Below are 25,534 nucleotides of genomic sequence, written 5' to 3' on the forward strand. Positions count from 1 at the left end.
CTCACTGACCCCCCCGAGCACCCTCACTGACTGAACTCCCCGACCTCACTCACTGGTAAACCCCACCCCCGACCCCACTGTTTTTATTCATTCATGGGATGTGGGTGTTGCTGGCCAGGCCAGCATTTATTGCCCATCCCTAATTGCCCTTGAGAAGGTGGTGGTGAGCTGCCTTCTTGAACCGCTGCAGTCCATGTGGGGTAGGTACACTCACAGTGCTGTTAGGAAGGGAGTTCCAGGATTTTGACCCAGTGACGGTGAACGAACGGCGATATAGTTCCAAGTCAGGATGGTGTGTGACTTGGAGGGGAACTTGCAGGTGCTGGTGTTCCCATGCATTGGCTGCCCTTGTCCTTCTAATTGGTAGAGGTCGTGGGTTTGGAAGGTGCTGTCTAAGGAGCCTTGGTGCGTTGCTGCAGTGCATCTTGTAGATGGTACACATTGCTGCCACTGTGCGTCGGTGGTGGAGGGAGTGAATGTTTGTGGATGGGGTGCCAATCAAGCGGGCTGCTTTGTCCTGAATGGTGTCGAGCTTCTTGAGTGTTGTTGGAGCTGCACCCATCCAGGCAAGTGGAGAATATTCCATCACACTCCTGACTTGTGCCTTGTAGATAATGGACAGGCTTTGGGGAGTCAGGAGGTGAGTTACTCGCCTCAGGATTCCTAGCCTCTGACCTGCTCTTGTAGCCACAGTATTTATACTGACATCACTAACACTCGGTGCTGTACTTACTGTTCATATTTGTGGAGTGTGGCCTGTAGCAGGGTTAGTGAGTAAACCAGCCCAGCGCCAAAGCTCATCTGTTCCCCCACAGCCCCCCTCAGGCCTTGCCGCTCACTGTAGTCCTCATTCAGCTCAAACTTCTCCTGGGCATGTTTACTGATCAACTCAGCCTGCAAAGGAAGTAGAAAATGGTCAGCATTGCCCACAGTGACTGGTTGCCTCTCCCGCCTCACTCGGTGACGGGCCGCCCGCCCCCCCTCCCATCCCCCCATACTCTCACCTCCGTCCCTCATTCAGATCCTTCCGCACCTCATTCTCACCTCCCACCACCCTCCCCCAATCTCATCCCTCACCCCTCCTCTACCTGTCCCCCCTGCCTTCCTCCCGCTCCCTTATCTCTTCCACCACACCTGGCCTCGTCCTCCTCCCCTTTGCCCCTCCCCCGCCCATCTCCTCCCTCTCCCCCTCCCCAGTCCATTCCCCATCTCCTCCCTCTCCCTCCACTCCTCCCCAGTCCACTCCCATCTCCTCCCTCTCCCTCTACTCCTCCCCAGTCCATTCCCCCCATCTCCTCCCTCTCACTCCACTCCTCCCCAGTCCACTCCCATCTCCTCCCTCTCCCTCTACTCCTCCCCAGTCCATTCCCCCCATCTCCTCCCTCTCCCTTCACTCCTTCCCAGTCCACTCCCATCTCCTCCCTCTCCCTCCGCCCCTCCCCAGTCCAGTCCCATCTCCTCCCTCTCCCTCCGCCCCTCCCCAGTCCACTCCCACCTCCTCCCTCTCCCTCCCCAGTCCACTCCCCATCTCCTCCCTCTCCCTCCGCCCCTCCCCAGTCCACTCCCACCTCCTCCCTCTCCCTCCACCCCTCCCCAGTCCACTCCCATCTCCTCCCTCTCCCTCCGCCCCTCCCTAATCCACTCCCACCTCCTCCCTCTCCCTCCGCCCCTCCCCAGTCCACTCCCACCTCCTCCCTCTCCCTCCGCCCCTCCCCAGTCCACTCCCACCTTCTCCCTCTGCCCCTCCCCAGTCCACTCCCAGCTCCTCCCGCCCCTCCCCAAGTCCACTCCCACCTCCTCCCTCTCCCTCCGCCCCTCCGCCATCACCTCCCTCTCCCCTGGGACCTACCTTACAGACCAGGCGTGGGAGCAGTAGGAGGACAAGGATGGAGTCATGGTCCCCACCGTGTCGCAGGAAGGAATCAGGCATGAAGGATGTGAGTAAGGAGACGTGTCGGTTCGCCTGTTGTACCTCCATCTTACGCAACTCCATCTCGATGGCCTGGAAGAGACAAAGCTCACGACTGGGTTAATCACACAACAGAGTCTTGGGAGAGGGGGAAGACTGAAAGAGAGAGGGGTCATAGAGTCATTTACTGCACAGAAGCAGGCCTTCGGCCCATCGACTCCAAGCTGTCTCTCCACAAAGCTATGCAGTCAGTCCCACTCCCCAGCTCGATCCCCGTAGTCCTGCAAGTTTCTCTCAGGTAGCCATCCAATTTCCTTCCGAAATCATTGATTGCCTCCACTTCCACCACCCTCATTGGCAGAGAGATCCAGGTCATTACTACCTGCTGCGTAAAAAGGTTCTTCCTCACATTCCCGCTGCATCTCTTGCTCAAAACCTTCAACCTGATTCCTCATTCCTTGTGACATTAGTCAATTGGAACAGTCTTTCCTTGTCTAATTTATCGAAGCCTGTCATAATCTTGTACACTTCTATTAAATCTCCACTTAATCTCCTTTGTTCTAAGGAGAACAACCCCAGCTTCTTCAACCTAACCGCACTAAGTGGCGGCACAGTGGTGAGCACCGCAGCCTCACAGCTCCAGCGACCTGGGTTCAATTCTGGGTACTGCCTGTGTGGAGTTTGCAAGTTCTTCCTGTGTCTGCGTGGGTTTCCTCCGGGTGCTCCGGTTTCCTCCCACCTGCCAAAGACTTGCTGGCTGATAGGTAAATTGGCCATTATAAATTGCCCCTAGTATAGGTAGGTGGTAGGGAAAATATAGGGACAGGTGGGGATGTGGTAGGAATATGGAATTAGTGTAGGATTAGCATAAATGGGTGGTTGATGGTCGGCACAGACTCGGTGGGCCGAAGGGCCTGTTTCAGTGCTGTATCTCTAAACTAAACTAACCTTGTAACTAAAATCTTCAGGCATGACAGAGGAGGGGGTAAAAGAGGAGGTGGTTTTGCACTGTTGATCAAGGAGTCAATTACTGCAGTAAGGAGGGATGATATCTTAGAAGGTTCCTCAAGGTTCCTGAGGCCATATGGGTAGAACTTAAAAACAAAAAGGGGGCAATCACTTGACTGGGCATGTACTACAGGACTCCAAACAGTCAGGGAGAGATAGAGGAGCAGATATGTAGGCAAATCTCAGAGAGGTGTAAAAATAATAGGGTAATAATAGTAGGGGATTTCAACATCCCCAATATTAACTGGGATAGTCTTAGTGCAAAAGTCTTAAAGGGGGCGGAATTCTTAAAATGCATACAGGGGAGCTTTTTGAGCCAGTACTTAGAAAGTCCTACAAGAGAAGGGGCAGTACCGGACCTAATCCTAGGGAATGAAGCTGGACAAGTGGGGGAACATTTCGGGGATAGTGATCACAACTCTAAGATTTAAGGTAGTAATGGAAAAGGACAAAGATGGCCCACAAATAAAGTTACTGAATTGGGGGAAGGCCGATGTTAAGATGATAAAACAGGACCTGGCCAAAGTGGACTGGGAGCAGCTACTTGGAGGAAAGTCGACATCAGATCAGTGGGAATCATTCAAAAAGGAACGTGAGAGTTCAGAGCCAACATGTTCCCATAAAAGGTGAAGGGTAGGAACAGTATGTCCAAGGAACCCTGGATATCAAGGGATATCAACAGTTAGATAAGGGGGGAAAAAAAGGAGGCTTATGGCAGATTCAGAACGCTGAAAACAGTGGAGGCCCTAGAGGAGTATAGAAAGTGTACTTATAAAACGCCTTGGGATTTCGCTTTATCTTGCCCGCCGGTGTTTTTTCATGCCCCCTCTTCACTCTCCTAATTACTTTTTAAAGTATATTAATTTTTATTTTCTTATTTTTTTTATTTATTTAGAGATACAGCACTGAAACAGGCCCTTCGGCCCACCGAGTCTGTGCCAACCTATTTATACTAATCTTACATTAATCCCATTACCCTCTCACATCCCCACCTTCCCTCAATTCCCCTACCACCTACCTATAATAGGGGCAATTTATAATGGCCAATTTACCTAACAACCTGCAGGTCTTTGGCTGTGGGAGGAAACCGGAGCACCCGGAGGAAACCCACGCGGTCACAGGGAGAAATTGCAAACTCCGCACAGGCAGTACCCAGAATCGAACCCGGGTCGCTGGAGCTGTGAGGCTGCGGTGCTAATCACTGCGCCACTGTGCAGAGCAAGGGCAAGAGGATAACCAGGGAAAGAGCAAGGCGCATTAGGGACCAAAGTGGCAAATGTGTGTGGAGCCGGAGGATGTAGGTGAGGTTTTAAATGATTACTTTTCATCTGTGTTCACTATGGAGAAGGACAATGTAGGTGTAGAGATCAGGGAGGGGGATTGTGATATACTTGAACATATTAGTATTGAAAGGGAGGAACTATTAGCAGTTTTAGCAGGCTTAAAAGCGGATAAATCCCCAGGCCCAGATGAGATGCATCCCAGGCTGTTATGTGAGACAAGGGAGGAGATAGCAGGGGCTCTGACACAAATTTTCAAATCCTCTCTGGCCACAGGACAGGTGCCAGAGGGCTGGAGGACAGCGAATGTGGTACCATTATTTCAGAAGGGTAGCAGGGATAAACCAGGTAATTACAGGCCAGTGAGTCTAACATCAGTGGTAGGGAAAATATTGGAAAAATAGAGGGAAAGGATTAATCTCCACTTGGAGAGGCAGGGATTAATCAAGGATAGACAGCATGGCTTTGTCAGGGGGAGATCATGTCTAACAAATCTGATTGAATTTTTCGAGGAGGTAACTAGATGTGTAGATGAGAACGACAGTTGATGTAGTCTACATGGATGTCAGTAAGGCGTTTGATAAGGTCCCGCATGGGAGATTGGTCAAGAAGGTAAGAGCCCATGGGATCCAGGGCAATTTGGATCCAAAACTGACTTAGTGGCGGGAGACAGAGGGTGATGGTCGAGGGTTGTTTTTGCGAGTAGGAGTCTGTGACCAGTGGTGTGCCACAGGGATCGGTGGTGGGACCCTTGCTGTTTGTAGTGTACATTAATGATTTAGACGTGAATATAAGGGGTATGATCAGTAAGTTCGCAAAAGACATGAAAATTTGTGATGTCATAAATAGTGAGGAGGAAAGCCTTAGATGACAGGACGATATAGATGGGCTGGTAAGATGGGCGGAGCAGTGGCAAATGGAATTTAATCCTGAGAAGTGTGAGGTGATGCATTGTGGGAGGACTAACAAAGCAAGGGAATATACAATGGATGGCTGGACCCTAGGAAGTACAGAGGGTCAGAGGGACCTTGGTGTACTTGTCCATAGATCACTGAAGGCAGCAGCACAGGTAGATAAGGTGGTTAGGAAGGCAGATGGGATACCTGCCTTTATTAGCCGAGGCATAGAATATAAGAGCAGGGAGGTTATGATGGAGCTGTATAAAACGCTAGTTAGGCCACAGCTGGAGTACTGTGTACAGTTCTGGGCACCACACTATAGGAAGGATGTGATTGCACTGGAGAGGGTGGAGAGGAGATTCACCAGGATGTTGCCTAGGCTGGAGCATTTCAGCTATGAAGAGAGATTGAAAAGGCTAGGGTTGTTTTCCTTAGAGCAGAGAAGGCTGAGGGGGGACATGATTGAGGTGTACAAAATAATGAGGGGCATTGATAGATTAGATAGGAAGAAACCTTTTCCTTTAGCGGAGGTGTCAATAACTAAGGGGCATAGATTTAAGGTAAGAGCAGGAGGTTTGGAGGGGATTTGAGGAAACATTCTTTGAACCCAGAGAGTGTTTGGAATCTGGAACACACGACCTGAAGAGGTGGAAGATGCAGGAACCCTCACAACATTTAAGAAGTATTTAGATGAGCACTTGAAACGTCATAGAATACAAAGTTACGGGCTAAGCACTGAAAATGGGAATAGGATAGGTGCTTGAAGGCCGGCAAGGACACGATGGGCTAAAGGGCCGGTTTCTGTGCTGTATGACGCTATGACATGGAGAGAGGGGGCCCGAGGCGGAGCGAGAGGGGGGCCCCGAGGTGGAGCCCCGAGGCGGAGCGAGAGAGGGGGCCCAAGGTGGAGCAGGAGAGAGGCGCCAAGACGAAGCAGGAGAGCAGACAAGACGGAACGAGAGGGGGAGCACGAGACACAGTGGGACAGACAGAACGAGGGGGGGTGGTGGGGCAGCCCGAGGCCGGGGGGGGGGTGAGAGACAGAGCGAGAGAGAGCGCGAATGAGGGAGCGAAAGAGAGCGAGAGGGGGCACGACCGAGAGAGAGGGCGCGAACGAGAGAGAGGGCGCGAACGAGAGAGAGGGCGCGAACGAGAGAGAGGGCGCGAACGAGAGAGGGCGCAACTGAGAGCGAGAGAGAGAGACAGAGCGAGAAAGAGAGACAGAGCAAGAGAGAGACACACAGAGCGAGAGAGAGAGAGAGAGACAGAGCGAGAGAGAGAGACAGAGCGAGAGAGAGACAGAGCGAGAGAGAGAGAGAGACAGAGCGAGAGAGAGAGAGAGACAGAGCGAGAGAGAGAGAGAGACAGAGCGAGAGAGAGAGAGACAGCGAAAGAGAGACAGAGCAAGAGAGAGACACACAGAGCGAGAGAGACAGAGCGAGAGAGAGAGACAGAGCAAGAGAGAGAGACAGAGAGCGAGAGAGAGAGACAGAGCGAGAGAGAGAGAGAGAGAGAGACAGAGCGAGAGAGAGGGACAGAGCGAAGCGAGCAAGAGACAGCGAGAGAGAGACAGAGCAAGAGAGAGACACACAGAGCGAGAGAGAGAGACAGAGCGAGAGAGAGAGACAGAGCAAGAGAGAGACACACAGAGCGAGAGAGAGAGACAGAGCGAGAGAGAGAGAGACAGAGCGAGAGAGAGAGAGAGACAGAGCGAGAGAGAGAGACAGAGCAAAAGAGAGAGACAGAGCAAGAGAGAGAGACAGAGCAAGAGAGAGAGACAGAGCGAGCGAGAGAGACAGAGCGAGCGAGAGAGACAGAGCGAGCGAGAGAGACAGAGCGAGCGAGAGAGACAGAGCGAGCGAGAGAGACAGAGCGAGAGAGACAGAGCGAGCGAGACAGAGCGAGCGAGAGAGACAGAGCGAGCGAGAGAGAGACAGAGCGAGAGAGAGTAACAGAGCGAGAGAGAGAGAGACACAGCGAGAGAGTGCGAGAGACAGAGCGAGTGAGTGCGAGAGAGTGCGAGAGACAGAGCGAGAGAGAGAGAGACAGAGCGAGAGAGAGAGACAGAGCGAGAGAGAGAGACAGAGCGAGAGAGAGAGACAGAGCGAGCGAGAGAGACAGAGCGAGAGAGAGAGACAGAGCGAGAGAGAGAGACAGAGCGAGATAAAGTGAGCGAGCGTGAGAGGGGAAGAGAGACAGCGAGAGAGAGATAGAGCGCAAGAGAGTGCGACAGAAAGCAGAGACACGGAGGTAGAGAGAGAAAGAGAGACAGAGGGAGACAGAGAGAATGACAGAGAGGAGAAAGACAGAAAAAGACAGAAAAAGAGAGAGAGACAGAAACAGAGGGTGAGAAAGAATGCGAGAGGTGGGAGAAACAGATGGTGTGTGATAGAGAGCGAGAAGGGAATGGGGGGAGGGGGATGGAGAGGCGGGGGGGAGGGGGATGGAGAGGCGGGGGGGGAGGGGGATGGAGAGGCGGGGGGGAGGGGGATGGAGAGGCGGGGGGGAGGGGGATGGAGAGGCGGGGGGGAGGGGGATGGAGAGGCGGGGGGGAGGGGGATGGAGAGGCGGGGGGGAGGGGGATGGAGAGGCGGGGGGAGGGGGATGGAGAGGCGGGGGGAGAGGGATGGAGAGGGATGGAGAGGCGGGGGGAGAGGGATGGGAGGGGGATGGAGGGGAATGAAAGGGGGGGAGGGGGATGGAGGGGAATGAAAGGGGGGGAGGGGGATGGAGGGGGGGGAGGGGGATGGAGGGGGGGCTGAAGAGGGATGGAGGGGGGAGGGGGGGAGGGGGATGGAGGGGGATGGAGATGGGGGGGAGGGGGATGGAGGGGGATTGGGAGGAAACGAGAGCAAGATGGAGGGAGAGGGAGCGAGACTGAGGGAGAAGAGCACAAGTGAGACGGAGGCAGAGGGAGATAGGGAGAAAGGCAATTTAAAAAACCTCAGCAACCATAATGCAACGTCAATACACTTAAAATCTAGAATCTTACAGCACAGAGGCCATTTGACCCATCGTGCCTGTGCTCTCTCCCTGGTAGAGCGATGTAATTAATCCCACTCCCACACTCTTTACCAATCACCCTGGAAATGTTTCCCCTTTATGTATTCCTCCAATTCTATTTTGAAAGTTATTGTTGAATCTGCTTCCACTGCCCTTTCAGGCAGCACATTCCAGATCACCACTCGCTGTGGAAAATAAATTCTTCTCATGTCGCCAGTGTTTTCTTTTGCCAATTACCTTAAATCAGTGCCCTCTGGTTCTCGACCCTTTCAGCAATGGGAACAGTTTCTCTCTATCTACTCTGTCCAGACACGTCATGATTTTGAACAGCTTTATCAAATCTCCTCAATCTTCCCTTCTCCAACCTGTCCATGTAACTGAAGTCCGTCATCCCTGGAACCACTTTTGAGAGTTTTTTCTGTACTCTCTCCAACACCTTCACATCTTTCCGAACGTGCAGTGCCCAGAACTGGACACAATACTTCAGTTGAGGCCTATATCCCTTCATCACTCTTCCCGCACCCAATTTAAGTGCTAAATTTAAAGGAAACCTGGAGCTTCTGATCGTACCTTAGCGTGAGCCTTGGTCTCCGCGAATTTGATCTTGAAGTCGATGATCTCAGGTGGAGGTTGCTGCTCTCTCTCTGCTGACGCCTCCTGTTGGCTCATCAGTTCACGGTTCACATCCTGTAAGCAGAAGACAGGGTCAGGGGTCAGGCTGACGGCAGGAGAGGGTCAGGGCGACGGCAGGAGAGGGTCAGGGCGACGGCAGGAGAGGGTCAGGGCGACGGCAGGAGAGGGTCAGGGCGACGGCAGGAGAGGGTCAGGGCGACGGCAGGAGAGGGTCAGGGGTCAGGCTAACGGAAGGACAGGGTCAGGGGTCAGGCTGACAGCAGGACAGGGTCAGGCTGTGTCCAGGGGACGGTGGTGGCATTGTGGTATTGTCACTGGACTAGTAACCCAGAGACCCAGGGTATTGCTCTGGGAACATGGGTTCGAATCCCACCACAGCAGAAGGTGGAATTTGAATTTAACTAATAAATCTGGAATTAGAAGTCAGTCTAATGATGGCCATGAAACCATTGTCGATTGTTGTAAAAACCCATCTGGTTCACTAATGTCCTCTTGGTAAGGAAATCTGCTGTCCTTACCTGGTCTGGCCTACATGTGACTCCAGACCCACAGCGATGTGGTTAACTCTTAGATGCCCTCTGAAATGGCCTAGCAAGCCACTCAGTTGTATCTAACCGCTATGAAGTGAATAAAAAGGAATGAAACCGGACGGACCACCCAGCATCGACCTAGACACCGGAAATGACAACGGCAAACCCAGCCCTGTCAACCCTGCAAAGTCCTCCTTACTAACATCTGGGGGCTTGTGCCAAAGTTGGGAGAGCTGCCCCACAGACCAGTCAAGCAACAGCCTGACATAGTCATATTCACGGAATCATAAGTGACAGACAATGTCCCAGACTCTGCCATCACCATCCCCGGGTATGTCCTGTCCCACCGGCAGGACAGACCCACCAGAGGTGGCAGGACAGTGGTCTACAGTAGGGAGGGAGGTGCCCTGGGAGTCCTCAACATCGACTCCAGACCCCATGAAGTCTCATGGCATCAGGTCAAACTTGGGCAAGGGAACCTCCTACTGATTACCACCTACCGCCCTCCCTCAGTTGATGACTCAGTACTCCTCCATGTTGAACAGCACTTGGAGGAAGCACTGAGGGTGGCAAGGGCACAAAATGTACTCTGGGTGGGGGACTTCAATGTCCATCACCAAGAGTGGCTCGTTAGCACCACTACTGACCGAGCAGGCCGAGTCCTAAAGGACATAGCTGCTAGACTGGGTCTGCGGCAGGTGGTGAGGGAACCAAGAGAGAAAAACATACTTGACATCGTCCTCACCAATCTGCCTGCCGCAGATGCTTCTGTCCATGACTGTATTGGTAGGAGTGACCACCGCACAGTCCTTGTGGAGACGAAGTCCCACCTTCACATTGAGGATACCCTCCATTGTGTTGTGTGGCACTATCACCTTGCTAAATGGGATAGATTTTGAACAGATCTAGCAATGCAAAACTGAGCATCCATGAGGTGCTGTGGGCCATCAGCAGCAGCAGAATTGTACTCAACCACAATCTGTAACCTCATGGCCCGGCATATCCCCAACTCCACCATTACCATCAAACCAGGAGACCAACCCTGGTTCAATGAAGAGTGCAGGAGAGCATGCCAGGAGCAGCACCAGGCATACCTCAAAATGAGGTGTCAACCTGGTGAAGCTACAACCCAGGACTACTTGCATGCCAAACTGCATAAGCAGCATGCGATAGACAAAGCTAAGCGATCCCATAACCAACAGATCAGATCTAAGCTCTGCAGTCCTGCCACTTCCAGTCGTGAATGATGGTGGACAATTAAACAACTAACTGGAGGTGGTGGCTCCACAAATATCCCCATCCTCAATGATGGGGGAACCCAGCACATCAGTGAGAAAGATAAGGCTGAAGCATTTGCAACAATCTTCAGCCAGAAGTGCCGAGTTGATGATCCATCTCGGCCTCCTCCTGAAGTCCCCAGCATCACAGACTTCAGCCAATTCGATTCAGTCCGCGTGATATCAAGAAACGACTGAAGGCACTGGATACTGCAAAGGCTATGGGTCCTGACAACATTCCGGCAATAGTACTGAAGACCTGTGCTCCAGAACTTGCTGCTGCCCTAGCCAAGCTGTTCCAGTACAGCTACAACACTGGCATCTACCCTGCAATGTGGAAAATTGCCCAGGTATGTCCTGTACACAAAAAGCAGGACGAGTCCAACCCGGCCAATTACCGCCCAATCAGTCTACTCTCAATCATCAGTAAAGTGATGGAAGGTGTCATCAAAAGTGCCATCAAGCGGCACTTGCTTAGCAATAACCTGCTCAGTGACACTCAGTTTGGGTTCCGCCAGGGCCACTCAGCTCCTGACCTCATTACAGCCTTGGTTCAAACATGGACAAAAGAGCTGAACTCAAGAGGTGAGGTGAGAGTGACTGCCCTTGACATCAAGGCAGCATTTGACCAAGTATGGCATCAAGGAGCCCGAGTAAAACTGAGGTCAATGGGAATCAGGCAGAAAACACTCAACTGGCTGGAATCATATCTAGCTCAAAGGAAGATGGTTGTGGTTGTTGGAGGTCAATCATCTCAGCTCCAGGACATCACTGCAGGAGTTCCTCAGGGTAGTGTCCTAGGCCCAACCATCTTCAGCTGCTTCATCAATGACCTTCCTTCAATCATAAGGTCAGAAGTGGGGATGTTCGCTGATGATTGCACAATGTTCAGCACCATTCGTGACTCCTCAGATACTGAAGCAGTCTGTGTAGAAATGCAGCAAGACCTGGACAATATCCAGGCTTGGGCTGATAAGTGGCAAGTAACATTCGCGCCACACAAGTGCCAGGCAATGACCATCTCCAACAAGAGAGAATCTAACCATCTCCCCTTGACATTCAACAGCATTACCATCGCTGAAACCCCCACTATCAACATCCTAGGGGTTACCACTGACCAGAAACTGAACTGGAGTAGCCATATAAATACCGTGGCTACAAGAGCAGGTCAGAGGCTAGGAATCCTGAGGCGAGTAACTCACCTCCTGACTCCCCAAAGCCTGTCCACCATCTACAAGGCACAAGTCAGGAGTGTGATGGAATACTCTCCACTTGCCTGGATGGGTGCAGCTCCAACAACACTCAAGAAGCTCGACACCATCCAGGACAAAGCAGCCCGCTTGATTGGCACCCCATCTACAAACTTTCACTCCCACCACCGACGCACAGTGGCAGCAGTGTGTACCATCTACAAGATGCACTGCAGCAATGCACCAAGGCTCCTTAGACAGCACCTTCCAAACCCGCGACCTCTACCAACTAGAAGGACAAGGGTAGCATGGGAACACCACCACCTGCAAGTTCCCCTCCAAGTCACACACCATCCTGACTTGGAACTATATCACCGTTCCTTCACTGTCGCTGGGTTAAAATCCTGGAACTCCCTTCCTAACAGCACTGTGGGTGTACCTGCCCCACATGGACTGCAGCGGTTCAAGAAGGCAGCTCACCATCACCTTCTCAAGGGCAATTAGGGATGGGCAATAAATGTTGGCATAGCCAGAAACGCCCACATCTCATTAATTAATATAAAAAAAGGACAGAGTCAGGGGTCAGACTTACGGCAGGACTGGGTCAGGGGTCAGGCTGACGGCAGGACAGGGTCAGGGGTCAGACCCACGACAGCACAGAGTAAGGGGGCAGCAGTCAGACTGACGATAGCACAGGGTCAGGGGTCAGACTGACTACGGACAGGGTCAGGGGTCAGAGTGATTGCAGAACAGGGTCAGGAGGTTTGACTCACGACAGCACAGGGTCGGGTGCAGGCAGCGAATAGTACTAAATGTGTACTGGGGACTATGACACTGTTTACAGGGGATTCTGACAGGAACGCTGTTTATTGGAGACACAGTTCTGTTTATTGGGGCCTCGGGCTCTCACCACTTATTGAGGCCTCAGGAACTAATGGTTGTGATGAAAGTTCACAGACTAGTAATGTTAACTCTGTTTCTCTCTCCACAGATGCTGCCTGACCTGCTGAGTATTTCCAGCACTGTCTGTTTCTAATCTCAGGAACGAATGTTACCTGGAGATGAGATGTCAGTTCCCGGTATTTCTTTATCGTTTGTTGATAGTCAGCAACTGTCTCCTGAGCAGCTTCCACCCGTTTCTCAGACTCCCGAACTCGAGCAGTGCCCAGATCCAGCTGTTCGCGTAACTCCAGTTCCGTTTCCCGGGAATTCTCCTGCAACTCATCATTCATTTCATTAATGGCTTCCTGGAAAACAAAGAAACCCAGTGAGGTGGGAATGAGACGGCTGAACCGGGATTACAGCTCAGATCTCATCAATGCAACGTGACCCCGATCCCCGTCCCGTAAACACGGAGTGACCCCGATCCCACCCCGTAAACACGGAGTGACCCCGAATCCCCATTCTGTAAACACGGAGTGACCCCGATCCCCACCCCGTAAACACGGAGTGACCCCGAATCCCCACCCCGTAAACACGGAGTGACCCCGAATCCCCGTCCCGTAAACACGGAGTGACCCCGATCCCCGTCCCGTAAACACGGAGTGACCCCGAATCCCCGTCCCGTAAACACGGAGTGACCCCGATCCCCGCCCCGTAAACACGGAGTGACCCCGATCCCCGTCCCGTAAGCACGGAGTGACCCCGATCCCCGTAAACACGGAGTGACCCCAATCCCCGTCCCGTAAACACGGAGTGACCCCGATCCCCGTAAACACGGAGTGACCCCGATCCCCGTAAACACGGAGTGACCCCGATCCCCGCCCCGTAAACACGGAGTGACCCCGATCCCCGCCCCGTAAACACGGAGTGACCCCGATCCCCGCCCCGTAAACACGGAGTGACCCCGATCCCCGTCCCGTAAACACGGAGTGACCCCGATCCCCGCCCCGTAAACACGGAGTGACCCCGAATCCCCGCCCCGTAAACACGGAGTGACCCCGATCCCCGCCCCGTAAACACGGAGTGACCCCGATCCCCGCCCCGTAAACACGGAGTGACCCCGATCCCCGCCCCGTAAACACGGAGTGACCCCGATCCCCGCCCCGTAAACACGGAGTGACCCCGAATCCCGCCCCGTAAACACGGAGTGACTCCTAATCCCGCCCCGTAAACACGGAGTGACCCCGATCCCCGTCCCGTAAACACGGAGTGACCCCGATCCCCGTCCCGTAAACACGGAGTGACCCCGATCCCCGTCCCGTAAACACGGAGTGACCCCGATCCCCGCCCCGTAAACACGGAGTGACCCCGATCCCCGCCCCGTAAACACGGAGTGACCCCGATCCCCGTCCCGTAAACACGGAGAGACCCCGAATCCCGCCCCGTAAACACGGAGTGACCCCGATCCCCGCCCCGTAAACACGGAGTGACCCCGATCCCCGCCCCGTAAACACGGAGTGACCCCGATCCCCGTCCCGTAAACACGGAGAGACCCCGAATCCCGCCCCGTAAACACGGAGTGACCCCGATCCCCGTCCCGTAAACACGGAGTGACCCCGATCCCCGCCCCGTAAACACGGAGTGACCCCGATCCCCGTCCCGTAAACACGGAGAGACCCCGAATCCCGCCCCGTAAACACGGAGTGACCCCGATCCCCGTCCCGTAAACACGGAGTGACCCCGAATCCCGCCCCGTAAACACGGAGTGACTCCTAATCCCGCCCCGTAAACACGGAGTGACCCCGATCCCCGCCCCGTAAACACGGAGTGACCCCGATCCCCGCCCCGTAAACACGGAGTGACCCCGATCCCCGTCCCGTAAACACGGAGTGACCCCGATCCCCGCCCCGTAAACACGGAGTGACCCCGAATCCCACCCCGTAAACACGGAGTGACCCCGATCCCCGTCCCGTAAACACGGAGTGACCCCTAATCCCGCCCCGTAAACACGGAGTGACCCCGATCCCCGTCCCGTAAACACGGAGTGACCCCGATCCCCGTCCCGTAAACACGGAGTGACCCCGATCCCCGCCCCGTAAACACAGAGTGACCCCGATCCCCGTCCCGTAAACACGGAGTGACCCCGATCCCCGTCCCGTAAACACGGAGTGACCCCGAATCCCGCCCCGTAAACACGGAGTGACTCCTAATCCCGCCCCGTAAACACGGAGTGACCCCGATCCCCGTCCCGTAAACACGGAGTGACCCCGATCCCCGTCCCGTAAACACGGAGTGACCCCGAATCCCGCCCCGTAAACACGGAGTGACCCCGATCCCCGCCCCGTAAACACGGAGTGACCCCGATCCCCGTCCCGTAAACACGGAGAGACCCCGAATCCCGCCCCGTAAACACGGAGTGACCCCGATCCCCGTCCCGTAAACACGGAGTGACCCCGATCCCCGCCCCGTAAACACGGAGTGACCCCGATCCCCGTCCCGTAAACACGGAGAGACCCCGAATCCCGCCCCGTAAACACGGAGTGACCCCGATCCCCGTCCCGTAAACACGGAGTGACCCCGAATCCCACCCCGTAAACACGGAGTGACTCCTAATCCCGCCCCGTAAACACGGAGTGACCCCGATCCCCGCCCCGTAAACACGGAGTGACCCCGATCCCCGTCCCGTAAACACGGAGAGACCCCGAATCCCGCCCCGTAAACACGGAGTGACCCCGATCCCCGTCCCGTAAACACGGAGTGACCCCGAATCCCGCCCCGTAAACACGGAGTGACTCCTAATCCCGCCCCGTAAACACGGAGTGACCCCGATCCCCGCCCCGTAAACACGGAGTGACCCCGATCCCCGCCCCGTAAACACGGAGTGACCCCGATCCCCGTCCCGTAAACACGGAGTGACCCCGATCCCCGCCCCGTAAACACGGAGTGACCCCGAATCCCACCCCGTAAACACGGAGTGACCCCGATCCCCGTCCCGTAAACACGGAGTGACCCCTAATCCCGCCCCGTAAACACGGAGTGACCCCGATCCCCGTCCCGTAAACACGGAGTGACCCCGATCCCCGTCCCGTAAACACGGAGTGACCCCGATCCCCGCCCCGTAAACACAGAGTGACCCCGATCCCCGTCCCGTAAACACGGAGTGACCCCGATCCCCGTCCCGTAAACACGGAGTGACCCCGAATCCCGCCCCGTAAACACGGAGTGACTCCTAATCCCGCCCCGTAAACACGGAGTGACCCCGATCCCCGTCCCGTAAACACGGAGTGACCCCGATCCCCGTCCCGTAAACACGGAGTGACCCCGAATCCCGCCCCGTAAACACGGAGTGACCCCGATCCCCGCCCCGTAAACACGGAGTGACCCCGATCCCCGTCCCGTAAACACGGAGAGACCCCGAATCCCGCCCCGTAAACACGGAGTGACCCCGATCCCCGTCCCGTAAACACGGAGTGACCCCGATCCCCGCCCCGTAAACACGGAGTGACCCCGATCCCCGTCCCGTAAACACGGAGAGACCCCGAATCCCGCCCCGTAAACACGGAGTGACCCCGATCCCCGTCCCGTAAACACGGAGTGACCCCGAATCCCACCCCGTAAACACGGAGTGACTCCTAATCCCGCCCCGTAAACACGGAGTGACCCCGAATCCCGCCCCGTAAACACGGAGTGACCCCGATCCCCGTCCCGTAAACACGGAGTGACCCCGAATCCCGCCCCGTAAACACGGAGTGACCCCGATCCCCGCCCCGTAAACACGGAGTGACCCCGATCCCCGTCCCGTAAACACGGAGTGACCCCGATCCCCGCCCCGTAAACACGGAGTGACCCCGATCCCCGCCCCGTAAACACGGAGTGACCCCGATCCCCGCCCCGTAAACACGGAGTGACCCCGATCCCCGCCCCGTAAACACGGAGTGACCCCGAATCCCCGCCCCGTAAACACGGAGTGACCCCGATCCCCGCCCCGTAAACACGGAGTGACCCCGATCCCCGCCCCGTAAACACGGAGTGACCCCGAATCCCCGCCCCGTAAACACGGAGTGACCCCGATCCCCGCCACGTAAACACGGAGTGACCCCGAATCCCCGCCCGTAAACACGGAGTGACCCCGATCCCCGCCCCGTAAACACGGAGTGACCCCGATCCCCGCCCCGTAAACACGGAGTGACCCCGAATCCCCGCCCCGTAAACACGGAGTGACCCCGAATCCCACCCCGTAAACACGGAGTGACCCCGAATCCCACCCCGTAAACACGGAGTGACCCCGAATCCCCGTCCCGTAAACACGGAGTGACCCCGATCCCCGCCCCGTAAACACGGAGTGACCCCGAATCCCCGCCCCGTAAACACGGAGTGACCCCGATCCCCGCCCCGTAAACACGGAGTGACCACGAATCCCCGTCCCGTAAACACGGAGTGACCCCGATCCCCGCCCCGTAAACACGGAGTGACCCCGATCCCCGCCCCGTAAACACGGAGTGACCCCGATCCCCGCCCCGTAAACACGGAGTGACCCCGAATCCCGCCCCGTAAACACGGAGTGACCCCGATCCCCGTCCCGTAAACACGGAGTGACCCCGAATCCCACCCCGTAAACACGGAGTGACCCCGATCCCCGTCCCGTAAACACGGAGTGACCCCTAATCCCGCCCCGTAAACACGGAGTGACCCCGATCCCCGTCCCGTAAACACGGAGTGACCCCGATCCCCGCCCCGTAAACACGGAGTGACCCCGATCCCCGTCCCGTAAACACGGAGAGACCCCGAATCCCGCCCCGTAAACACGGAGTGACCCCGATCCCCATCCCGTAAACACGGAGTGACCCCGAATCCCACCCCGTAAACACGGAGTGACTCCTAATCCCGCCCCGTAAACACGGAGTGACCCCGATCCCCGCCCCGTAAACACGGAGTGACCCCGATCCCCGTCCCGTAAACACGGAGTGACCCCGAATCCCGCCCCGTAAACACGGAGTGACCCCGATCCCCGCCCCGTAAACACGGAGTGACCCCGATCCCCGCCCCGTAAACACGGAGTGACCCCGATCCCCGTCCCGTAAACACGGAGTGACCCCGATCCCCGTCCCGTAAACACGGAGTGACCCCGATCCCCGCCCCGTAAACACGGAGTGACCCCGATCCCCGCCCCGTAAACACGGAGTGACCCCGATCCCCGCCCCGTAAACACGGAGTGACCCCGATCCCCGCCCCATAAACACGGAGTGACCCCGAATCCCACCCCGTAAACACGGAGTGACCCCGAATCCCCGCCCCGTAATCACGGAGTGACCCCGATCCCCGCCCCGTAAACACGGAGTGACCCCGATCCCCGTCCCGTAAACACGGAGTGACCCCGATCCCCGCCCCGTAAACACGGAGTGACCCCGATCCCCGTCCCGTAAACACGGAGTGACCCCGATCCCCGTCCCGTAAACACGGAGTGACCCCGAATCCCGCCCCGTAAACACGGAGTGACTCCTAATCCCGCCCCGTAAACACGGAGTGACCCCGATCCCCGTCCCGTAAACACGGAGTGACCCCGATCCCCGCCCCGTAAACACGGAGTGACCCCGATCCCCGCCCCGTAAACACGGAGTGACCCCGATCCCCGTCCCGTAAACACGGAGAGACCCCGAATCCCGCCCCGTAAACACGGAGTGACCCCGATCCCCGTCCCGTAAACACGGAGTGACCCCGATCCCCGCCCCGTAAACACGGAGTGACCCCGATCCCCGCCCCGTAAACACGGAGTGACCCCGATCCCCGTCCCGTAAACACGGAGAGACCCCGAATCCCGCCCCGTAAACACGGAGTGACCCCGATCCCCGTCCCGTAAACACGGAGTGACCCCGAATCCCACCCCGTAAACACGGAGTGACTCCTAATCCCGCCAAGTAAACACGGAGTGACCCCGATCCCCGCCCCGTAAACACGGAGTGACCCCGATCCCCGTCCCGTAAACACGGAGTGACCCCGATCCCCGCCCCGTAAACACGGAGTGACCCCGATCCCCGCCCCGTAAACACGGAGTGACCCCGATCCCCGCCCCGTAAACACGGAGTGACCCCGATCCCCACCCCGTAAACACGGAGTGACCCCGATCCCCGTTCTGTAAACACGGAGTGACCCCGATCCCCGTTCCGTAAACACGGAATTTCTCACCAGGTCACTGACAGTCTCACGCAGCTCCCGCACTTTCTCCTCCAGATCCAGATTCCTTTCTGTCAGCGTCTCTACCATTTCCTCTGCTCCCAGTGCAGCATCAACCTGTCCAAAGACAGAGTTAGTTCACCTAGAGCAACAGGGTGCCAGAACAGGAGCAGGCCATTCAGCCCCTCTCAGCCCTATCACACAGGAACAGGAGCAGGCCATTCAGCTTGGCCTCAGATTTTGGGCAAAGCATGGAAAGTGGGCAGGGTCAGGTGGGATTGAGCAGTGGGTCTGCAGGGACACAGCGAGAGTCAGTGGGACTTGCTCTCTCTCTCCCACAGATTCGCTCGCTCTCTCTCTCTCGCCCACAGACTCGCTCGCTCTCTCTCTCTCGCCCACAGACGCGCTCGCTCACTCTCCCTCTCTAGCCCACAGACGCGCTCGCTCTCTCTCTCTCCCACAGACTCGCTCGCTCTCTCTCTCTCCCACAGACTCACTCGCTCTCTCTTTCTTGCCCACAGACTCGCTCGCTCTCTTTCTCTCTCGCCCACAGACTCGCTCACTCTCCCTCTCTAGCCAACAGACGCGCTCGCTCTCCCTCTCTCCCACAGACTCGCTCGCTCTCTCTCTCCCACAGACTCGCTCGCTCTCTCTCTCTCCCACAGACTCGCTCGCTCTCTCTCTCTCCCACAGACTCGCTCGCTCTCTCTCTCTCCCACAGACTCGCTCGCTCTCTCTCTCTCCCACAGACTCGCTCGCTCTCTCTCTCTCCCACAGACTCGCTCGCTCTCTCTCTCTCCCACAGACTCGCTCGCTCTCTCTCTCTCCCACAGACTCGCTCGCTCTCTCTCTCCCAGACTCGCTCGCTCTCTCTCTCTCCCAGACTCGCTCGCTCTCTCTCTCTCCCAGACTCGCTCGCTCTCTCTCTCTCCCAGACTCGCTCGCTCTCTCTCTCTCCCAGACTCGCTCGCTCTCTCTCTCTCCCAGACTCACTCGCTCTCTCTCTCTCCCAGACTCACTCGCTCTCTCTCTCTCCCAGACTCACTCACTCTCTCTCTCTCCCACAGACTCGCTCTCTCTCTCTTTCTTGCCCACAGACTCGCTCGCTCTCTCTCTCTCTCGCCCACAGACTCGCTCGCTCTCACTCTCTCTCGCCCACAGACTCGCTCTCTCTCTCGCCCACAGACTCGCTCGCTCTCTCTCTCGCCCACAGACTCGCTCTCTCTCTCGCCCACAGACTCGCTCTCTCTCTCTCTCTCTCTCTCGCCCACAGACTCGCTCTCTTTCTCTCTCGCCCACAGACACGCTCGCTCTCTCTCTCTCTCGCCCACAGACTCGCTCGCTCTCTCTCTCTCTCGCCCACAGACTCGCTCTCTCTCTCTCGCCCACAGACTCGCTCGCTCTCTCTCTCTCGCCCACAGACGCGCTCGCTCTCTCTCTCTCGCCCACAGACGCGCTCGCTCTCTCTCTCTCCCAGACTCACTCACTCTCTCTCTCTCCCACAGACTAGCTCTCTCTCTCTCTCTCCCACAGACTAGCTCTCTCTCTCTTTCTTGCCCACAGACTCGCTCGCTCTCTTTCTCTCTCGCCCACAGACTCGCTCGCACTCTCTCTCTCTCGCCCACAGACTCGCTCGCTCTCTCTCTCTCTCTCGCCCACAGACTCGCTCTCTCTCTCTCGCCCACAGACTCGCTCTCTCTCTCTCGCCCACAGAATCGCTCGCTCTCTCTCTTGCCCACAGACTTGCTCGCTCGCTCTCTCTCGCCCACAGACTCGCTCGCTCTCTCTCCCAGACTCGCTCGCTCTCTCTCTTGCCCACAGACTCGCTCGCTCTCTCTCTCTCACCCAGACGCGCTCGCTCACTCTCCCTCTCTAGCCCACAGACTCGCTCGCTCTCTCTCTCTCTCTCCCACAGACTCGCTCGCTCTCTCTCTCGCCCACAGACTCGCTCGCTCTCTCTCTCGCCCACAGACTCGCTCGCTCTCTCTCTCGCCCACAGACTCGCTCGCTCTCTCTCTCGCCCACAGACTCGCTCGCTCTCTCTCTCGCCCACAGACTCGCTCGCTCTCTCTCTCGCCCACAGACTCGCTCGCTCTCTCTCTCGCCCACAGACTCGCTCGCTCTCTCTCTCGCCCACAGACTCGCTCGCTCTCTCTCTCTCTCGCCCACAGACTCGCTTGCTCTCTCTCTCTCTCGCCCACAGACTCGCTTGCTCTCTCTCTCTCGTGCCCACAGACTCGCTCTCTCTCTCTCTGGCCCACAGACTCACTCGCTCTCTCTCTCTCGCCCACAGACTCGCTCGCTCTCTCTCTCTCGCCCACAGACTTGCTCGCTCTCTCTCTCTCGCCCACAGACTTGCTCGCTCTCTCTCTCTCTCTCTCTCTCTCGCCCACAGACTCGCTTGCTCTCTCTCTCTCGTGTCCACAGACTCGCTCGCTCTCTCTCTGGCCCACAGACTCGCTCGCTCTCTCTCTCTCTCTCTCGCCCACAGACTCGCTCGCTCTCTCTCTCCCGCCCACAGACGTGCTCGCTCTCTCTCTCGCCCACAGACTCGCTCGCTCTCTCTCTCTCTCTCGCCCACAGACTCGCTTGCTCTCTCTCTCTCGTGCCCACAGACTTGCTCGCTCTCTCTCTCTCTCTCTCGCCCACAGACTTGCTCGCTCTCTCTCTCTCGCCCACAGACTCGCTCGCTCTCTCTCTCTCTCTCGCCCACAGACTCGCTTGTTCTCTCTCTCTCGTGCCCACAGACTTGCTCGCTCTCTCTCTCTCTCGCCCACAGACTTGCTCGCTCTCTCTCTCTCGCCCACAGACTCGCTCGCTCTCTCTCTCTCGCCCACAGACTCGCTCGCTCTCTCTCTCGCCCACAGACTCGCTCGCTCTCTCGCCCACAGACTCACTCGCTCTCTCTCTCGCCCACAGACTCACTTGCTCTCTCTCTCGCCCACAGACTCACTCGCTCTCTCTTGCCCACAGCCTTGCTCGCTCGCTCTCTCTCGCCCACAGACTCACTCGCTCTCGCCCACAGTGGGAGTAGGAGTGAGGGCGGGGTGGGGAGTGACCGAGTGGTGGGGAGAGGGTAGGAGTGAGGGTGGGGTGAGGAGTGACTGGGTGGTGGGGAGAGGGAGTAGGAGTGAGGGCGGGGTGGGGAGTGACTGAGTGGTGGGGAGAGGGTTGGAGTGAGGGCGGGTGAGGATGACAGTGGTGGGGAGAGGGAGTAGGAGTGAGGGCGGGGTGGTGAGTGACTGAGTGGTGGAGAGAGGGTAGGAGTGAGGGCGGGGTGGCGAGTGACTGAGTGGTGGGGAGAGGGTAGGAGTGAGGGCGGGGTGGGGAGTGACTGAGTGGTGGGGAGAGGGAGTAGGAGTGAGGGCGGGGTGGTGAGTGACTGAGTGGTGGAGAGAGGGTAGGAGTGAGGGCGGGGTGGGGAGTGACTGAGTGGTGGGGAGAGGGAGTAGGAGTGAGGTCGGGGTGGCGAGTGACTGAGTGGTGGGGAGAGGGCAGGAGTGAGGACGGGGTGAGGATGACAGTGGTGGGGAGAGGGAGTAGGAGTGAGGGCGGGGTGGCGAGTGACTGAGTGGTGGGGAGAGGGAGTAGGAATGAGGACGGGGTGGCGAGTGACTGAGTGGTGGGGAGAGGGTTGGAGTGAGGGCGGGGTGGGGAGTGACTGAGTGGTGGGGAGAGGGAGTAGGAGTGAGGGCGGGGTGGGGAGTGACTGAGTGGTGGGGAGAGGGAGTAGGAGTGAGGGCGGGGTGGCGAGTGACTGAGTGGTGGGGAGAGGGCAGGAGTGAGGACGGGGTGAGGATGACAGTGGTGGGGAGAGGGAGTAGGAGTGAGGGCGGGGTGGCGAGTGACTGAGTGGTGGGGAGAGGGTTGGAGTGAGGGCGGGGTGGCGAGTGACTGAGTGGTGGGGAGAGGGTTGGAGTGAGGGCGGGGTGGCGAGTGACTGAGTGGTGGGGAGAGGGTTGGAGTGAGGGCGGGGTGGCGAGTGACTGAGTGGTGGGGAGAGGGTTGGAGTGAGGGCGGGGTGGCGAGTGACTGAGTGGTGGGGAGAGGGTTGGACTGAGGGCGGGGTGGGGAGTGGTTGAGGGGGAGGGGATACTGGAGTAGTCTTCTGGAACTGTCAGGTCACAGCTCCACGTCTGCTCTCACCTGCTCTTTCAATTCGTCAATTGTCTTTTCAGCCTGTTTAATTTCCTCGAGCAGCTTCTCTCTCTGTTGCCTCAGCGTTTCCAGTTCACTGCTCTTCTTCTCCATCACTTTTTGCTGCTTGCTGTGCTCCTGTTTCTCCGAGGCAGAGAGATCGCGCATCCTGGTGTACAATCAGAAAGTTAACAATGGGTCAGGACCCCCAACGCCACCCAACCTTTTTGTGGAAGTAGCTTGACTGCAGCTCACAGACAATTCTGTCCAATCACACTTGGAGTGTTTCACCCGAAGGTTGATAAATGTGTGGTTTTGCTCAGGTTTGTGAGGGTGACGGGAGCCGCGACGGTCCGGGCGGCGGGAGCCGCGATGGTCCGGGCGGCGGGAGCCGCGACGGTCCGGGCGGCGGGAGCCGCGATGGTCCGGGCGGCGGGAGCCGCGACGGCAACAGTGACAGCAAAGAGACAAATCGAGGTAAATGGGTATGATCTAATTGACATTACGGAAAAGTGGCTACAGGGTGACCAAGACTGGGAACTGAATATTCAAGGATATTCAAGGATATTCAGCATTTTGGAAGGACAGGCAAAAAGGAAAGGAAGGTGGTGTTCAACTGATAATAAGGGATGGGTCAGCATGTTAGTAAGGGAGGATCTCAGATCGGAAGAACAAAATGTGGAATCTGTTTGGGTGGAACTAAGAAACAGCAACGGGCAGCAAACATTGGTAGCAGTTGTTTATAGACCACCAAACAGTAGTGGTAATGTGGGTCATGGTATTAAACAATAAATTAGAGAAGCATGTAGCATGGGTAACAGAGTAAATATGGGTGATCTCAATCTACATATAGACTGGGTAAACCCAGTGAGCACTAATGCTGTGGAGGACAAGTTTCAGGAGTGTGTTGGGATGGTTTTCTAGAGCAGTATGTTGAGGAATTGACTAGAGAACAGGCTATTTTAGATCTAGTATTATGTAATAAGAAAGGGTTAATTAATAATCTTGTTGTAAAAGAACCTGAAGAAGGAATTTTCCTCCACACAAGATCAGGGGGCAGGTTGTTCAACCTTGCCCGTCTAAGAGCGAAGTCCAAAGTACGGAAAGTCCTCATCAGAGAACTCCTCTTTGCTGACGATGCTGCTTTAACATCTCACACTGAAGAATGCCTGCAGAGTCTCATCGACAGGTTTGCGTCTGCCTGCAATGAATTTGGCCTAACCATCAGCCTCAAGAAAACGAACATCATGGGGCAGGATGTCAGAAATGCTCCATCCATCAATATTGGCGACCACGCTCTGGAAGTGGTTCAAGAGTTCACCTACCTAGGCTCAACTATCACCAGTAACCTGTCTCTAGATGCAGAAATCAACAAGCGCATGGGTAAGGCTTCCACTGCTATGTCCAGACTGGCCAAGAGAGTGTGGGAAAATGGCGCACTGACACGGAACACAAAAGTCCGAGTGTATCAGGCCTGTGTCCTCAGTACCTTGCTCTACGGCAGCGAGGCCTGGACAACGTATGCCAGCCAAGAGCGACGTCTCAATTCATTCCATCTTCGCTGCCTTCGGAGAATACTTGGCATCAGGTGGCAGGACTATATCTCCAACACAGAAGTCCTTGAAGCGGCCAACACCCCCAGCTTATACACACTACTGAGTCAGCGGCGCTTGAGATGGCTTGGCCATGTGAGCCGCATGGAAGATGGCAGGATCCCCAAAGACACATTGTACAGCGAGCTCGCCACTGGTATCAGACCCACCGGCCGTCCATGTCTCCGTTATAAAGACGTCTGCAAACGCGACATGAAATCGTGTGACATTGATCACAAGTCGTGGGAGTCAGTTGCCAGCATTCGCCAGAGCTGGCGGGCAGCCATAAAGACAGGGCTAAATTGTGGCGAGTCGAAGAGACTTAGTAGTTGGCAGGAAAAAAGACAGAGGCGCAAGGGGAGAGCCAACTGTGCAACAGCCCCAACAAACAAATTTCTCTGCAGCACCTGTGGAAGAGCCTGTCACTCCAGAATTGGCCTTTATAGGCACTCCAGGCGCTGCTTCACAAACCACTGACCACCTCCAGGCGCGTATCCATTGTCTCTCGAGATAAGGAGGCCCAAAAGAAAGAAAAAGAACCTTTAGGGATAAGTGACCATAATATGATAGAATTTTACATAATGTTTGAAAGTGAGGTAGTTCAATCTGGAGCCAGGATATTTAAATTTGAACATAGGAAATTATGAAGGTATGAGGGGCAAATTGGCTGAGGTGAATTGGGAAAATACATTAAAAGGTATAACAGTACATAGGCATTGGATAATCTTTAAAGAATTATTACATAGTTTACAGCAACTGTGCATTCCTTCAAAGTGTGAAAACACCAAAAGTAAAGGCGTGGATAAAAAAGGAAGGATTGTATAAGATTAAAAGGAAAGCTCTATAAAGTTGCCAGAAATAGTAGTAAACCTGAGGATTGGGAGAATTTTAGAATACAGCAAAGCATGACCAAGAAACTGATAAAGAAAGGGAGCATGAATATGCAATATGAATGTAAGCTAGTAGAAAATATAAAAACGGACTTGAAAAGCTTCTATAGGTACGTAAAAAGGAAACAGTTGG

The 25,534-nt window shown here is 56.0% G+C and overlaps 1 protein-coding gene across 4 annotated transcripts in view; it reads right to left on the reverse strand.

The window, feature by feature from the left end:
* The window catches only part of LOC137362377 (dynactin subunit 1-like), a 212,827-nt gene that overhangs the window by 50,598 nt on the left and 136,695 nt on the right, over positions 1-25,534 (reverse strand). For all 4 annotated transcript variants that reach the window (XM_068026785.1, XM_068026784.1, XM_068026783.1 and 1 more), the window contains 6 exons: positions 22,929-23,088; positions 18,795-18,899; positions 12,785-12,976; positions 8,670-8,786; positions 1,850-2,002; positions 734-894 (listed from right to left, as the gene is read on the reverse strand). In XM_068026785.1, the coding sequence (XP_067882886.1) occupies positions 734-894; positions 1,850-2,002; positions 8,670-8,786; positions 12,785-12,976; positions 18,795-18,899; positions 22,929-23,088 (888 nt within the window). The remainder of the gene's footprint in view (positions 1-733; positions 895-1,849; positions 2,003-8,669; positions 8,787-12,784; positions 12,977-18,794; positions 18,900-22,928; positions 23,089-25,534) is intronic.

This window comes from Heterodontus francisci, unplaced genomic scaffold (assembly GCF_036365525.1).
Source record: "Heterodontus francisci isolate sHetFra1 unplaced genomic scaffold, sHetFra1.hap1 HAP1_SCAFFOLD_480, whole genome shotgun sequence".
Lineage (NCBI taxonomy): Eukaryota > Metazoa > Chordata > Chondrichthyes > Heterodontiformes > Heterodontidae > Heterodontus > Heterodontus francisci.